The sequence below is a fragment of the Zingiber officinale genome, chromosome 5B (genome assembly GCF_018446385.1).
Source record: "Zingiber officinale cultivar Zhangliang chromosome 5B, Zo_v1.1, whole genome shotgun sequence".
Taxonomy (NCBI): Eukaryota; Viridiplantae; Streptophyta; class Magnoliopsida; order Zingiberales; family Zingiberaceae; genus Zingiber; species Zingiber officinale.
Window position 1 is genome coordinate 113,102,818 of NC_055995.1, and position 17,190 is coordinate 113,120,007.

At 38.7% G+C, this 17,190-nt stretch overlaps 1 protein-coding gene across 5 annotated transcripts; it reads right to left on the bottom strand.

Annotated features, from left to right (window-relative positions):
• Positions 1-248: 248 nt before the first annotated feature.
• Positions 249-3,164, bottom strand: LOC121985385 (CBL-interacting protein kinase 18-like). 5 transcript variants are annotated; one of them, XM_042538813.1, is made up of 3 exons: positions 3,045-3,164; positions 2,129-2,253; positions 249-2,008 (listed from the first exon to the last, which is right to left on the bottom strand). In XM_042538813.1, the coding sequence occupies exon 3, from the start codon at positions 1,915-1,917 to the stop codon at positions 721-723; it is 1,197 nt and encodes a 398-aa protein (XP_042394747.1). In that variant the 5' UTR covers positions 1,918-2,008; positions 2,129-2,253; positions 3,045-3,164; the 3' UTR covers positions 249-720. The 5 variants fall into 5 exon arrangements, with proteins under 5 accessions (XP_042394747.1, XP_042394746.1, XP_042394744.1 ...); XM_042538812.1 differs by having other exon boundaries at positions 2,129-2,480; positions 3,045-3,108; XM_042538810.1 differs by having other exon boundaries at positions 249-2,253.
• Positions 3,165-17,190: the final 14,026 nt, after the last annotated feature.

Genomic DNA, 17,190 nt, shown 5'->3' on the forward strand with positions numbered 1-17,190 from the left:
ATTCAAAAAGTAAATGCAATGAACAAACCTAATATTCACTAAATAATCACAAATAGAGCTACAAGTAACTTCAGATGAGCTCAGGAGTTGAGACTATGAGTAGCAGAATTACCACCTCAAAATTAACTTATGGAGACAACTCAATTATCTTTTATGAAATGAAATGAAACTACTTAGAGCATATGTGCTCTTTGGTGGTCATAAACAGACAAAAGTCAAGAAGATGGATCAATGAGTCCAGAGGAAAACAAATCAATTTGAGTGGTAATGGATTTGTTGAAGGAGCCGATAAATCCTTAGATCCTTCAATTTGGTTGCCTGACTCAACTTGATTCATGTCCTATTACATTCTCTAACACAAAATCCAACCATTAAACTTTATACCAGAGGAGCACAATACAAAAACTAGATACAACTCAACTTTACAAGAAAAATAAGACAAGAAACAAAAATAAGACTCGAGTAACAGGGAATCAATATAGCTCAGCCAGATTGCTCGATCATCTGATGTGGTCATCTTGTCAAGCTAAATAAATGAATTAAACCAGATGTATCATCTCAATTTTTGTCTAGAACAGGAACAATAAGACAAAGGTCAGATGCTTATTACTGGCTGACAAGGATCAAGTATTTGTGAATTTAAACATGGAAGACCACGAGAATTGCCAGAATGATTTTAGATGATCTAAACGATTAAGATTTGGCTATGAAGCTGTGTGCCTATTCACCTTGCCAGACCCAGACAATATCCCTAAGGGAAGGCCTTATGTCCTCTTTCAGGAGCTTCTGGTACTCCTGAGTGTCACCACATGACTTTCTCATTTCCACAAAGTGAAAGGAGGGGGCTGCCTCCAAGATCTCTGCCTCAATGGTTATGATGCCCTTCCTCCCTTCTTTCAGAGACTCTAGTTTGAAAACCCCGTCATTATTCTTCTTAAATTTCAACTTCAAAACCTTTGCAATGTCCTTTAGCTTATCTTGAATGGTAGATGCAGGCTTCCTAGAGGTGAACCATATTTCTTTCTTTTGCTCACTTTTGTCAAATAAACTTGACAAGTCAAATCCTGAAGCAAGAGAAATGATATGAAAAGCATTCATGTTCTTAACTGGAAAGGTTTCCTGCTTTCCTTCACCCATGTTGCCAGTGAAGGAACCAAAAACTTCAGCCACATCACTGGGAACATTTCCAATTGTTTCTTCTTCACTTTGCAATTTTCTGTCAACAAATCCTTTTTTGAACCATTGGGTTTCCTTTATTTTTGCAATAGACATCCTGGTTCGTGGATTAGGATCCAGAATTTTAGTTATCAGCTTGCGAACATCAGGAGTGAACCAGCTAGGATACTTAAGCTCACCTTTTCCAATCTTCTTGTACATTTCCATCACATTTGAACCGTTGAATTGGAAAGGGAGGTAACCAGCCAAAAACACAAAAAGAATCACTCCACAGGACCATATATCGGCTTTTGCACCATCATATCCCATGCCCTTGATAACCTCAGGAGCAACATAAGCTGGAGTGCCACAGGTTGTGTGGAGTAAGCCATCCTGTCTTTTAGAGTCAACAAGAGCACTCAAGCCAAAATCAGATACCTTCAAGTTCTCATTCTCATCCAGTAGCAAATTTTCAGGCTTTAGATCACGATGGTAAACACCTCTGCTGTGACAGAAATCCACTGCACTTATTAGCTGTTGAAAGTATTTCCGTGCAACATCCTCTCGAAGCCTGCCCTTGGCCACCTTCTGAAATAGTTCGCCGCCTTTCACATATTCCATAACAAAGTAAATTTTGGACTTGCTGGCCATTACCTCAAATAACTGAACAATGTGTGGATGTCTCACCAATCTCATCACGGATATCTCACGTTTGATTTGCTGAACAAGACCATCTCGCATTACTGTCCTTTTGTCAATCATCTTTACAGCAACAATTTGACCACTTTGAAGATTTTTAGCAAGGTATACCTTAGCAAATGTTCCTTGTCCTAACAATCTCCCTAGTTCATATCTGCGCATCAATATGGTCTGTTTGTGATCCATTTGCATTTAACAACACAAAATTCCTTGGATGGAATTTTGTAAAGTAGAGCAAACACCTTCAATCATCACAATGGCAGTCATCACCTACCACAGAAGGTTTGCCGATCCTTTGTTGATAGATAATGCTACCCTTCTTATGAAGGCGATTACTATACGTTCTGTATCTCCAATGAAGAATGGGTATGGACCATGCATTTTGGCAAATGGCCTCATCTGCTTCAAAAAATTGACAAGAAATTGACATGAACACCTAGTTTGGCTTGTGATCTGGAGACATCCCAAATGAAAAGGAACAATAATAACTTTTAAAGGATGAAATTTGAAGAACATATTTTCTAAAGAACATATTTTCAGTGTGGGAGTCCGGCAATTTAACCACTTAAAATGTGCTGAGATTAGTTTAATTTGACATGAACAAGAATAAGAACAACCCATGTTGCCTACAAGAAGAAAGCAGAAATAACTCGTCAAAGATCAAGAGTGACAAATATTTACAGGAAAGATACACGAAACTATATTCACATTACACTTTGATCTATTCATACCAAGTACTATATTCACATAGAAAAACTCAGATTAAAGGAAACAGTAAATGACTACAGATTCAGCAAAGGAGTAGCTTTGAGGCAAAATTTATGATTTTTTTTCGTGTTACAGGCAGAAGCGCACATATTGCGCCATCCGGAGCAATCAATAAGCAAACAAGAACTATATTTGGTCAAAATACATATTTTTCTGCCTGGATATGAAACAATCCATGGATTAAGAACCACAAACTATGCAAACCAAATATCAAGGACTATACAAGAGGTTCCATCAACTATACAAACCGGAAAACGAAAATAATCTGAGGAAAAAAAAAAAGAGAGACAAAGGTGAAATCGTTCGACGTAAGATTCAGATCGTCGGAATCACAGAGACTTTTGAATGACTCAGAACTTGAACAGAAGTGGGCAATCCGAGAAAAGCTTCGAATGGCCAAAACAATCAGCATAGAGATTTACCTTTTGCTGCGACGTCGAACCCTAGCTCGAGCATCCTCACACCTTCTTCCTGGAGAGGATAAATCTTAGCGAACTTCTTTAATACACCTTCTAGTTCATGCTAATTACAAAAGGACACTTGTTAACTATTTACATGGGGACGTTTATATATTTCGATTAATCAAAATATCACCTTTAATCAATTCTTTTCTTTTAAAAAAAATGTTTTTTTTAAATGTCATTTTAAGAGTGAATTAATTTGGATTTTTTTTTTAAAAAAAAAAGTGACTTTATTTTTATAGCTCTTTAAATGACCATTGATAAATTTTGATAGTTAAGTTGAATTAATGTCGGTCAACTATTTGAGACTTTTAGTCGATTGGGGTTTCATTTATATATACAGAATTAACCTTTATTTGGCTATTAATTTTAGTTGACTCCAAGCCTGTAAGGTGGTATTGAGGTTTGATTAATATAAAATTAATCATTGTTCAGCTATTAATTTTAGTTGACTCTAAGTCTTTTCGGTGGTGTAGTATTCATGCTAATTCGATTATTTTAGACTTTTAGTCGATTAAGGCTTGATTAATATTTGTATTACTCCTTGTTAAGACAGTCAACTTGCCTAGTTAAAATCATATTTAATGATATAATTATTTTTGAATATATAATTACCTAATCACTCCTAAATCAATTAACTTGGCTTCAATGAACTACCTACTCGACTTTGTTACAAATTGAAACTTTTTGTTTGTTTGGGACAAAGCCTCATTCTACTAGTTAGTTGACTAACTAGTCATTAGTCAATTGATTTAAGACATCAATTGACTCACTGGGAAAGAACCTCTCTAATGTCAAATTTTTGGTCGAGTTAACCATATAGCCAACAAAATAAACATTAGTCTACTGAACTTGACGTAGGAGAGTCTAAAATTTTTTTTTATTATTTTTTATTTATTTTTAATATTTTAAGTATTTTTGATGATTTTTATTTTTTTATTTTTTGTATTTTTAAATTTTGAGTTTATTTAGAGATTTTAGGATTATAAATTTTTTTATTTTCCGTTAGGATTTTTATCTTTCTATATAAGATAGGAATTAAATCTATTCCTTTTTTTTTTTTTTTTTTTTTTTTTTTTTTTATGCCTTAGAGTTAGAGTTTGAGTTTGAGTTTATATAAATATGTATTTAGTTGTTTGAAGATTAAACCTTAGTTATTAAATAATATTTCCTTTTTAAAAAAAAATCTAGAGGATGGTGGTTTCTCTTCTTGTCTTCTTCTCAATTCTCCCTTCTCGTCAACCCAAAGGATAATCATTATCTTGGCCGACGTTAGTTGGTATCAAAGCTAGCAGGTTCCAATTGAGGAAATCGAGCATTAAAACTAATGAGAAGTTGTTGTAGTTGTGATCGTGGCAATGTCAGGCAAGTTCCACCTGAGGAAACCTCGCACCATGGTCATAGCACCTAGGATAATATTGAGGATTTATAAAGGCAAGTCGTAGATTTAATCCGGCGTTTAGCGACACAAAATCGTGAAAATTATCAGATCTCATATCGTGGATTTGAGTGTCCTTTCAAGAACCCTTATCGCTAGTGGGCTACATACCAGGAACGTGGTGTTAGAAAGGAGCCTTATGGAGGTCTCGATTTTCAGATTGATTTACCTGTATTTTCGGGTACATTACCAGCAAAGGGCTTTGTTGATTGGGTCAACGAAGTAGAGAGGATTTTTTTATTATGAGAAAGTTCTTGATTAGGTGAAAATAAAATTAGTTGCCTTCAAATTTAGAGGTCCAACATCTACATGGTGGGAGGACTTGTGATACTTATGAGATCAACAAAGACAATGTCAAGATCAAATATTAGGAGATGATGAAGAAGATGAAATGCCAGGACTGTGAATCTCTACCAAACACTAGTAGTCACAATAAATTGAGATAATACCCGAAAGTTATCATGAGTAGATCTACCGAGAGGATGCACGGAAGAGAGGAAAATTGTTCATTTGGCTACGTTAAATGGCCAATTAAATGCTATTCACTACCATTATTGTCCATATCAAAATGCTAGTTGTTTACTCGAGAGGTTATGGATACACCATTAATATCAATTAATACATCCGTTATTCACTTAAGTAGATATCAAAAATATATTATGTGGTAAAATATTGGTTGTTCTACTTGTGTAAATTTTACCCTGACTAATCCGACATTCGACATGCACAGGTCATACTCGTACATGAGTCGACTTGGTTCAATACAATCCATATCCTAAATTTGTACCCCACCTACACACTCATGCGTGAGAGAAAGTCTCTCCCATGCATTTATTCACTACTACAATGTATGTGAAAAAATATAAATCAATCATAATGTCCTAGAACTATTAATGTGGGACTAAAGTTCCTATGCACAATGGAGTCCTCTCTATCCACCTCTTTATTTCTATTCACATTTCCTATAATCCCCTACATGAATGGAAATAAGTATGTGATAGCATTCAACAATTGAGTCTAGTATACGACAGGTAAGTTTTACCTTTTAAACCTTCTCTTGTGAAGATTTATTGGTTTACTGGCTAACAATAGATACAATGTCCTTGAATTGTTCTGTCATCTATGTGAGCATTGATATATCTCACTTAGGGCTCTCCATAATATAACTTAGTTCTCATAAGTGTGTTTGTTCTTGGCCATAAATATGTCTAGTTCTGTGAGAATTTCTAAGAATTATGCCTTTAATTTTTTTCAAAGCGGCCTTATTTTTTTCTCACATAGCTGATCTCTTAAGAGTATTCCACATTACTCTATTGGATTATTAAAAGTCATGTGTTAAACCTCCATCCTTCACTGATCTATTGAATTGTTCTTCCATAGTGAGCAACTTTATTGATGCAGTTAGGTTGTCCCTTTGAACCTAGTTCTTGGGATATCTAATTTGCATAGTTTGAGTTTCTTTTGCACCAACATTTCTCATCAACATCAAGATCATCTCTTGCTATGAACTTGTAATGCCACTTACTTGGCTACCAGGATTCATAAACTCTAGTACTTAAACTTGGAGGTCTAGAGTTCGAATCCTGGGGGAGGCAAAAATCCACTGGCCAGGGGTGGAAAGAGCTAGTGAGTAACGGCACGGCCGAGGGTCGTCGGTCGATGACATTAGAGGTCGCCAAATGGGCCAACAACATAAGGGTCGCCAGTGGGCCGCCGCAAGGGCCGCCCAAGAGGCCAAAGGGTCGGGTCGTTACATAACTAACTCTCTATTTAACCCTTTGGTTAGCAAATCTGCTAGGTTATCCTTTGATTTTACATAGTTAATAATGATAACTCTCGTTGAGAATAATTATCTAATGGTATTATGTTTATGTCGTATATGTCTAAACTTGCCATTATATAGATGACTTTATACCTAACCAATTACTAATTAACTATAGCAATGTATGCAAATTACAGGCACTTATTTCGACTATCTAAGAATATATTCTGAGAATTGTCATGGTCATCAACATACCTAATATCTAAAGGGTTAACCAAGGTCGAATTAACTCAACCTTATTTGTTAAAACCTTAGAAAAAATATCTTTATAGCCAAAATCTACATAGATGATATAAATTTTGGCTCAACCAATACAAATTTCTTAAAAGAATTTATTAAATTAATAGAAATGAATTTAAAATGAGTTTAGTAGGTGAACTTAATTTTTTCTTAGGTTTACAAATAAAATAAACCAAAGAGGGTATTTTTGTCTATCAAACAAAATATGCTAAAGAATTAATTAAAAATTTTAAAATGAAAATTCTAAAAATATCAATACCCCAATAGCAACTAATGTAAAAATTAATTTTAACTCAGAAGGTAAACTAGTAGATTTAAAATATTATAGAAGTCTAATAGAGAGTCTATTATACTTAACTACAAGTCAACCTGATATTTTATTTGTAGTTGGTATGTATGCTAGGTATCAATCATATGTCAAAGAATTACATTTAACAAATGTAAAAAGAATACTTAAGTATATTAAGGGCACACTAAGTGTAGGACTTTGGTACCCTAGGACTAGCACATTTGACTTAATTGGATACTCTGACTCAGACTATGATGGGTGTAGGCTAGATAGAAAAAGTATAAGTGGAAGCTATCAATTTCTAGGTCAATGCCTAGTAAGCTGGTGTATTAGAAAACAACACTGTGTTGCCTTATCCACTACTGAAACAGAGAACATAGTTATGGGGGAATGCGTAACTAAACTTTTATGGATGATGCACACTTTAAAAGATTATCAATTAGAATACAAAACTATAAAAGTTTCAATTGATAACATAAGTTCAATCAACTTAATAAAAAAAAAAAAAATCTAATACACCATTCAAGGACTAAATACATAGAAGCCAAATATCACTTTATAAGTGATCATGTAGCTAGGGGTGATATTGTATTCAACTATATTGAGTCCAAGTCAAACCTAACATATATCTTCACTAAATATTTACCTAAACTTGAGTTCAGTACACTTAGAAAACAGTTAGGAATGTGCATAGTATAGAATAAGTTGTTACTTATCTTTAAGCCTTTAATTTCTGCTTTAAAAATCTATTTTTTAAATTTCCATTGTTAAAATTAATATGTTTTCAATTTTAAACCCTATCTTTCTAAAATTTCAAATTGAGTTATGGACTTAGATTAAGTTTTTTTCCTTTAGAAAGTATGTACCTATAGTTCTAGGCAGTCATCATCTCACAAGTACACTAGGGTTATTTTGCTTGTGTATTGACAACACTTAGAATGGTGTGATATGCTTATGGTATTACCTGAATTTTCAGATGATTATATCAGTACATCAACATAAAATCTAGACGAAAAATACTAATTAACATTGATAAAGTTTGGTAAATCCTTCTAAGTCAATAACTTGCTGGATATTTTATTTGACTTGACTAACCAAGTGAACACTACTATCTTATGATAAACAGTTAGTAGCTAAAGGTTGGACATTTCTTTTAAAGAAAGTAGATGATTATTATTAATAATTTTTTAACAAAAATTACTTTGATTTTTACATGCTTGGACTCTAGGATTATACTCATGTTATTAACTTTACCTAATTTTTCACTTTTGCAATTTTTTTCTTTCTCTTAAACAAAACAATTATTTAAACACTTGTATCTTCAAATTCTTTAAATTTATTTTCAACTAAGGCATTAATTGAGGGGGAGTTCTTTACATTTCTTTATAAATTATTTTTAATATATGTCAAAAGGGAAGAAAAAGATTAAAAGTTAAGTTGCTAGTTTACATTTTTTAAAAAAAACTAAGTATTTTCAAAGCTAGGTATTTTTCAAAAAGAAAAAAAGTTTTCCAAAATTAAGTGTTATTTTTCAAGGGAGCTTAAAGTTAAAAAAAATTTTATAGTAATTCTATAATTATAAATTTAAAACTTTGAAAAAATAATTGAAAATTCTTACTTTTATAGGTCTTCAGGTATTCTTAACTAGTTATGTTTTACTTAATCTTGAATTATGTTGTCATAATCAAAAAGGGAGAGATTGTTGGTGCATGAAACTGTTGGTGCAACCTTAGGTCAAGGTTGACCTGGTTGACCCGACTCGAGTTGACGTGACTCGAGTTGTATTTTGATGTTTGACTTGGGAAGATTGTCGGTGCAACCTTAGGTCAAGGTTGACCTAGTTGTGTTGCATGTTGATGTTTGACACTCGTGAGAGAGTTCTATTCTTGATGTGGGACAAGAATAGATGTTTGGGAGATTATTGGTGCAACCGTAGGTCAAGGTTGACCTGGTTGACCTGATTCGGGAAAAGTCCAAGTATGGAGACTTGGCACGGAAAAGTCCAAGCAGGGAGCTTGGCACTGGAAAAGTCCAAGTATGGGGACTTGGCACGGAAAAGTCAAAGCAGGGAGCTTGACGCGAAAAGTCCAAGTATGGAGACTTGGCACGGGAAAGTCCAAACAGGGAGTTTGGCACGGGGAAAAGTCCCGTGAGTGAAGCCGGCAGTGGAAAGGTGAGTGAATCCAGTGAAAATCCTAGTGAGTGAAGCTAGGTGAAGGTGAAAGTCCCGGTGAGTGAAGCGGCGTAATGAAGTGAAGCTAGGCGGTGAAAATCCTAGTGAGTGAAGCTAGGTGAATGGGAAGTCCTAACTGGATGTTAGGCGGTGTGGAAAATCCAGTGAGGCGGTGAAAATCCTAGTGAGTGAAGCTAGGTGAATGAGAAAGTCCTAACTGGATGTTAGGCAGTGTGGAAAGTCCCGTGAGTGAAGCCAGGCGGTGTGGAAAGTCCCGGTGAGTGCCAGGCAGGGGAAAGTCCTAACTGGATGTTAGGCAATGTGGAAATCCTGGTGAGTGAAGCTGGTGAAAGTCCCGTGAGTGAAGCCGGGAAAATCCAGATGGATCGGGGATGATCGGACTGGTGTTGGAAAGTCCAAGTAGGTCAAAGGGATTGACCGGACACTGGTGAGCGAGTAGTCAAGGGTGACCGGATGTTAGGGATGAAGTACCAATAGGTCAAGGTTGACCGGATATTGGTTTGAAGTCTTGGGACTTGGTTTGGGCCAAACCCAAGCTCGGATCGGTCACCAAACCGATCCGAAGTGATACTTGTTTGCTCGATCGGTCCGTGACCGATCGATATCAAAAGCTCTGTTGCCATCGACGGCCCGTGACCGATCGCCAGCAACAGAGGCAAAGAGAGGCGGCTGATCGGTCCATTGCATCGATCAGGTCCTCGATCGGTTCGGGGACCGATCGAGACGATGTCGCTGAGGTTGGGATCGGTCGTGGACCGATCCAGGCCCGATCGGTCCACGCACCGATCGTAACCCGCGAAGGTGGGCAGCTTTACGAAAGCTGATCGTCCGGGACCGATCGAATAGGTCCCGATCGGTCCCCGACCGATTCAGTACAGCCTGCCGCCGCAACGCCAGATTTCTTCTCGTGTTTTCTTTGCTTTCTTCGCAGTTATAAAAGGAGGGCTACTACCGCGAGCCAAATGTTCCTGCTCTTCTTCGCTGAATCTTTTCGCCTCGCCGAGCTTTGGTTGAGCTCTCATTGTGCTGAGTTCTGTTGAACTCGTCGAAGCTCTGAGTTTCCTCTGGTGTTCTAGCTGGATCCGAAGGCTTCATCAAGGTTCCAATCGACAACAAGAGGCAAGCAAGTGTATTACAATTTCTATTGTTCTTGTTTGTTTTCTCCATTGTTGTACTCCTTTGTTTGCTGTTGCAAAAGAGTGTGGCGAGGTTTCTCCACCCATAAGGAGTTTATATTAGCCGGTTCTCCGGGGACTCATCCACCGACGGATTGACCGGACTCGTCCACCTTACGGACACGCCGAGGAGTAGGAGCCCTAATCTCCGAACCTCGTTACATCCATCGAGTTTGAGGTTTGATTTCTTTCTTTGTCGCTTCTATTGTTTTATTTCCGCTGCGCTAACTCGACATTGTAGAAAGAATCGAACGAATTGGGGTCGGCTATTCACACCCCCCTCTCTAGCCGTACGAAAGGATCCTAACAAGTGGTATCAGAGCGAAGGTTCGCTCTTCATCGGATCAACACCCGTGGGAGCAAAGCTAGAGAATGGATCTCTATGGAGAAGATGTCACGATTCAACCCTTCTACGAGTCTCACGACAACTTCACATATTGGAAGGTAAGGATGATGTACTTTCTTAGGACTAATATGTTAAATTGGTTTTGTGTACAAGAAGGTTTTTCCCCTCCGATGGACGAGGAAGGAAAACCTATCAAGAAGAAGGAGTGGACGAAGGAGCAAATCCACAAATCAACCATCAATGATGAGGTAACGAAAATCATTGAATTTTCTTTACCTAATGATGTTTTGTGTAGGGTAGAAGGATACAATAGTGCCAAGGAGTTGTGGAACAACTTGGCCAAACTTCATGAGAAGAACTCCACTTCAAGTCATGAAGAGGAGTCAAGTGAGTCATCAAGTAGCTCACTTCATGGAGATAGAGAATTGGGAGTTGAGGGCTACTCAACATCCAAGGAAGAAGAGGAGGAGAGCTCTTCTTCAAGATCGGAGCAAGAAGAAGCATCTACCTCCGGAAGGGATGAGGAAAAGAGCCTTCATCCATCCTCAACCCTAGGTAACTCAAGCATCGTAATTTCAAATAAGTTACATATAATATGCTTTGAGTGTAGGGAGTTTGGGCACTACAAGAGTAAGTGTCCAAGGAGGGTTAGGAAGACTCCACCGGCACCAAAAGTCAAGGGAGCCGGAGTCCCGACACGCAAAGGCAAGGAGCACGTGGTATGCTTCCAATGCAAGCGAAGGGGACATTATCGGAGTCATTGTCCGAGGGGGAGGCAACATCACAAGGGCAAGAGACCGGGCACTTCTATAGGGGGAGCTAAGGCAAACCCTAAGGTATCATTTAAGTCTCATTCGTGCAATACTAGTAAGATGCATGCTAGAAATTTTATTGCACTAGTCAATGATGATAAGCATGATAACATTAGAAATCGATACACATGCTTAGGTGCCAAACATGTTAGCCTAGATAAGAACAATTCTAGAAATGCTAACCCTAGAATTAACTCATCTAAGGCTAAGGAGAACCTAGGTAGAAACCCCAAAACAACTAGACACATGCCTAGGAATACCTCAAAGAAAAATGACAAATCAAAAATTGAGGTATTAGAGAAGGAGAATCAAGTCTTGAGGTCAAGACTTGATACTTTGGAAAAGGCTCTTAAGAACTTGGAGAAGTCATCTCTAGGGTTTAAGGGTCAAAAACCAAAGCCCAAGGACAAGAAAGGTTTGGGTCACAAACCTAAGTCCCAAGTGGTCAAGCCCACTTACCACAATGTTCCATTCGATTATGGAATAAAACCTAGGGCTAGGAAGATCACCACCAAGGTCACAAGGGGAGTCACCCCTAGAGTTGATCTTGATGAGACCCAAATGACCAAGGCTTTAAAGCCTAAGAGGGTCATTAGGAGGGTTGCTAGGGAAGTCATCCCTAGTGAATTTTTAGTGAACCCAATGAGCTCAAGTAGGTATTGGGTTCCTAGGAGCATTTTCTCTACCCCATAGATGGGTTAGAGAGTGTCAACTCCAATAAGAAGGGTAGTTAACCCAACTTTGAGGAAATTGACACTCAAGGAGCATTTTCAAGGTTTTTGGGAACCTTTGAAAATGAAAGGGGATAATCTTTATCATTCACTCCTTGGAAGAGTAAAGTGTGCCAAAGTGAGAATATTTTAATCTTATTTGGCACAATTTAAGGAAACCTAGAGAAAAACCATAATTGGGATTTTGGTTTTCTCTTAGGGATATATGGGCAATCTAAGATTAGAATTTAAGTTAACTAAGAGATTAAGGATACTTAGATAGGTAATCTAGGTATTTTATTTGTGTTAACTTACCATGGTTGTTTGCCATATGACATGTCATGACATCATGTTTAGTTTTATCATCATTTGAAATGTCATGATAGTGCTAGGCTAGTTTATATGTCATGCTTTATTTAAGTTTTCAAACTTTATGCCATGACATCATGACATTGGCACATGTTTTTACTTATGATATCATTATATGCCATGTCATCATCTCTTGCATTATAATCAATGTAATTGATTTAAGGAAAAACACATTTTGATATTGAGATCAAATTGATGTTTAGAAAATGCATGAGAACTTAGCCTAAGTTGACCTTAACCCATATCTCACATCAAATTGACTTGAATGTGGTTTGATACACTTTAGATGTGTGTGAGATATTAGGATCATGAGTTAGGATCAAGGTGCATAATTCTTGTACCTAGATGACCCTAATTCAAGAAATGGAGGATCATAGGAAAGCTTATGTACAAGTCATGTACATTTAGCCCTAAGATTATGGTCCTAAATTCAAATGGTTTTAAAAGCATTTTAAAATTGATTTGGAAAACCTTGATGAAGCTTTCCTAGTGATAGCATTCATCATTGAACATTGTGATACAAAGTTGAGTTAAAACTTGAACTATTTCAAAGTTTTTGAACTTTGTATCAAGATTTGAAAATGGAAACTATTTTCATAGAAAATTATTTTTCCATGGTAGTGTATGATATGAGGAATGTATCCTCAAAATTTCACAATTTTTCGAATTTTCTGGAATTTATTAGGGGTTTCTGAATTTCGGGAGAGGAAAAATCAGAAATCCCTGTGATCAGTGTCTGGATCGGTCGCTGGACCGATCCAGGGAGGGCTGGATCGGTCACTGGACCGATCCAGAGTGCTGTGGATCGGTCTGGTGACCGATCCAGTGAGGTCTGATAGCGTGCCAATGTGCTGAAATTCGACTGCATGTCTGAAATTTCGGCTGAAAGTTGGTTTTAGATTTCTAAAGGTTTGAAACTCTCCAAGACATTGTTGGTGCAATGGTCAAGGGGAGTTGGCCTTTAGGGGAGTTTTAACTATTAGTCAAGGGAGTTGACTTTAGGGGTTTTACTCCTTGAGGATTAGTGATATGGGATTATCACTAAGTGGATTGTTGAGCTTAGTATCAAGGGAAAATAAGAGTTTCAATGAAAGGTATGGGACTTTCATTAGGAAGAAACTCTTGACCTTGATACCCTCCTTATTCTTTTGATGTGTCAAAAGGGAGAGTGTTCATTGGAGAATTATTGGAGAACCCAAGTTAGGTTATCGGTTTAACCTAAGCTAGGGAAAGATTGTCGAGGAAGAACATTGGAATACTTTTTGATGTGTGTCAAAAAGGGGGAGAATTATTAGAGAACCCAAGTTAGGTTATCGGGTTAACCTAAGGGGAGAATGTCCAGAGAATGTTCAAGGAAAGAACATTGGACATTGGAAGATGATTGAAAACCTAAGTTAGGTTATCGGGTTAACCTAACTTGATTATGATTTTGTCAAACATCAAAAAGGGGGAGATTGTTGGTGCAACCTTAGGTCAAGGTTGACCTGGTTGACCCGACTCGAGTTGACGTGACTCGAGTTGTATTTTGATGTTTGACTTGGGAAGATTGTCGATGCAACCTTAGGTCAAGGTTGACCTAGTTGTGTTGCATGTTGATGTTTGACACTCGTGAGAGAGTTCTATTCTTGATGTGGGACAAGAATAGATGTTTGGGAGATTATTGGTGCAACCGTAGGTCAAGGTTGACCTGGTTGACCTGATTCGGGAAAAGTCCAAGTATGGAGACTTGGCACGGAAAAGTCCAAGCAGGGAGCTTGGCACTGGAAAAGTCCAAGTATGGAGACTTGGCACGGAAAAGTCCAAGCAGGGAGCTTGGCACTGGAAAAGTCCAAGTATGGAGACTTGGCAACGGGAAAAGTCCAAGCAGGGAGTTTGGCACGGGGAAAGTCCCGTGAGTGAAGCCGGGAAATCCTGGTGAGTGAATCCAGTGAAAATCCTAGTGAGTGAAGCTAGGTGAAGGTGAAAGTCCCGGTGAGTGAAGCAGGCATTCGGAAAAAGTGAAGCCGGTGAAAATCCTAGTGAGTGAAGCTAGGTGAATGGGAAGTCCTAACTGGATGTTAGGCGGTGTGGAAAATCCTGTGAGTGAGGCTGTGAAAATCCTAGTGAGTGAAGCTAGGTGAATGAGAAAGTCCTAACTGGATGTTAGGCGTATGGAAAGTCCCGTGAGTGAAGCCAGGCAGGTGGAAAGTCCCGTGAGTGAAGCCGGGCAGTGGGATAACTGGGATGTTAGGCAATGTGGAAATCCTGGTGAGTGAAGCTGGTGAAAGTCCCGTGAGTGAAGCCGCAAGGGAAAATCCAGATGGATCGGGGATGATCGGACTTGGTGTTGGAAAGTCCAAGTAGGTCAAAGGATTGACCGGACACTTGGCGAGGAGTTCTAGCAGGTCAAGGGAGTGACCGATGTTAGGGATGAAGTACCAATAGGTCAAGGTTGACCGGATATTGGTTTGAAGTCTTGGGACTTGGTTTGGGCTAAACCCAAGCTCGGATCGGTCACCAAACCGATCCGATGATACTTGTTTGCTCGATCGGTCCGTGACCGATCGATATCGGTCAAGTTTCTTGGCATCGATCGGCCCGGTGACCGATCGCCAGCAAACAGAGGCAAAGAGAGGCGGTGCCGATCGGTCCATCGATCTGTCCCGATCGGGGGACCGATCGAGACGATGTCGCTGAGGTTGGGATCGGTCGTGGACCGATCCAGTTGTGGCTGATCGGTCCACGCATCGACCGTAACCCGCAAGGTGGGCGTCATGAAGAAAGCGATCGGTCCGGGACCGATCGAATAGGTCCTGATCGGTCCCGACCGATCAGCACTAGCCGTTGCGTCGCAACGACTAGATTTCTTCTGTGTTTTCTTTGCTTTCTTCGCAGGTTATAAAAGGAGGGCTACGGCTGCGAGCCAAATGTTCCTGCTCTTCTTCTGCTGAATCTTTTCTGCTTCCTGCTGAGCTTTGGTTGAGCTCTCATTGTGCTGAGTTCTGTTGAACTCGTCGAAGCTCTGCGTGAGTTTCCTGCTGGTGTTCTAGCTGCTGGATCCGAGAAGCTGCTGCTTCATCAAGGTTCCAGTCGACAACAAGAGGCAAGCAAGTGTATTACAATTTCTATTGTTCTTGTTTGTTTTCTCCATTGTTGTACTCCTTTGTTTGCTGTTGCAAAAGAGTGTGGCGAGGTTTCTCCACCCATAAGGAGTTTATATTAGCCGGTTCTCCGGGGACTCATCCACCGACGGATTGACCGGACTCGTCCACCTTACGGACACGCCGAGGAGTAGGAGCCCTAATCTCCGAACCTCGTTACATCCATCGAGTTTGAGGTTTGATTTCTTTCTTTGTCGCTTCTATTGTTTTATTTCCGCTGCGCTAACTCGACATTGTAGAAAGAATCGAACGAATTGGGGTCGGCTATTCACACCCCCCTCTCTAGCCGTACGAAAGGATCCTAACAGAAACATCAGATGATCAAACCTAAGTTTTGATAATGATAAAGGGTTCAAAATTAAGGGTTATTATGGTTCTAATAAGTCTGATTGAGTGTGTAGGAAAGTCCTAAGTGAGTTTAGGCAAGCATGTGGAAAGCCGAGTAATTTGAATCTATAGAACGAGGAAGTATTACTTGGGCTAGGTGTGATGTAGGCAATCTTGTGGGGACAAACACATAGACTATGTCTTGAACCAAGTGGGTATAAAATGAGTGAAAGGAACAAGGCACGACTTATTGTAGCTACCGAAGAGTTTAGAATTAGTTCTAAGATCAACTATAATTTTTTGACTAATTAGGGATCATGATGTACTACTAGATGTCCCTCATGATTATTTTATAATTAAGTAGTTAATTATGGATGACCAAGATAAACTGGAAACCTATTGGGTCACACACACTAATGAGTCTCTAAAAGACGTAAAATAAATTAGAGAATATGATTCTTAGATCAAGAGATAAATGTTTGGTTGGGTCATACATAAGATAAATATGAAAATATTTATCATAATAGAAGCACAGATGGGCTGCATGTCTTATGGTAGAGTTGAACCATATTTGGTTTAATCATGAACCAACTTGGTTTAGTTGTGAACCAAACTAAGGGGTTAATGGGCTAATTTTTTGTTAAGGGATAATGAGTTGGATTTGGTATTTCTAATCCAACTCATTAAAGAGGATTATATATAGATATAATTGGGAGAGAATTAGATACAAGTTTCATTATTTGGTTGATTATCTTTTCGAAACTCAATCCTCCTCTTCCTCTCCTCTCTCTCCCGCCGCCAACAAGAGGGTTCTCCCTCTTGTTGCCTTGACCGCCACAAGGGAGAAAAACTCTCCCTTGTGTGCTTCTCTTCTTCTTTCTCTTGATCCCTCTTCTTCACTCATGACCAGTAACTTCCAAAGAAGAGGCTTGTACTCAAGGAGTTGTTTTGAACAGTTCAGCGTGAATACGAATAGAGGTGAGGTTCAACAACGTCGCTACGGTTGACGTCCTTCTCATTACAAGTCATTCGTAAGGTATACCTAGCGTAAATTTACTTCCTGTAAAATTTTAATTTTAAGTATGCGTGTGGTGTGTATGATGTAATAATTAGGAATTATTTTATTTTTCACTGTGCATGTTTATGAAATGTGTTCTAGCGCACACCCGCATCATACATATCCCAACAGGAACATCCGACGATGGGACATTCTTCGGAGCAAGCTAATGAACATCCGTCTGAATA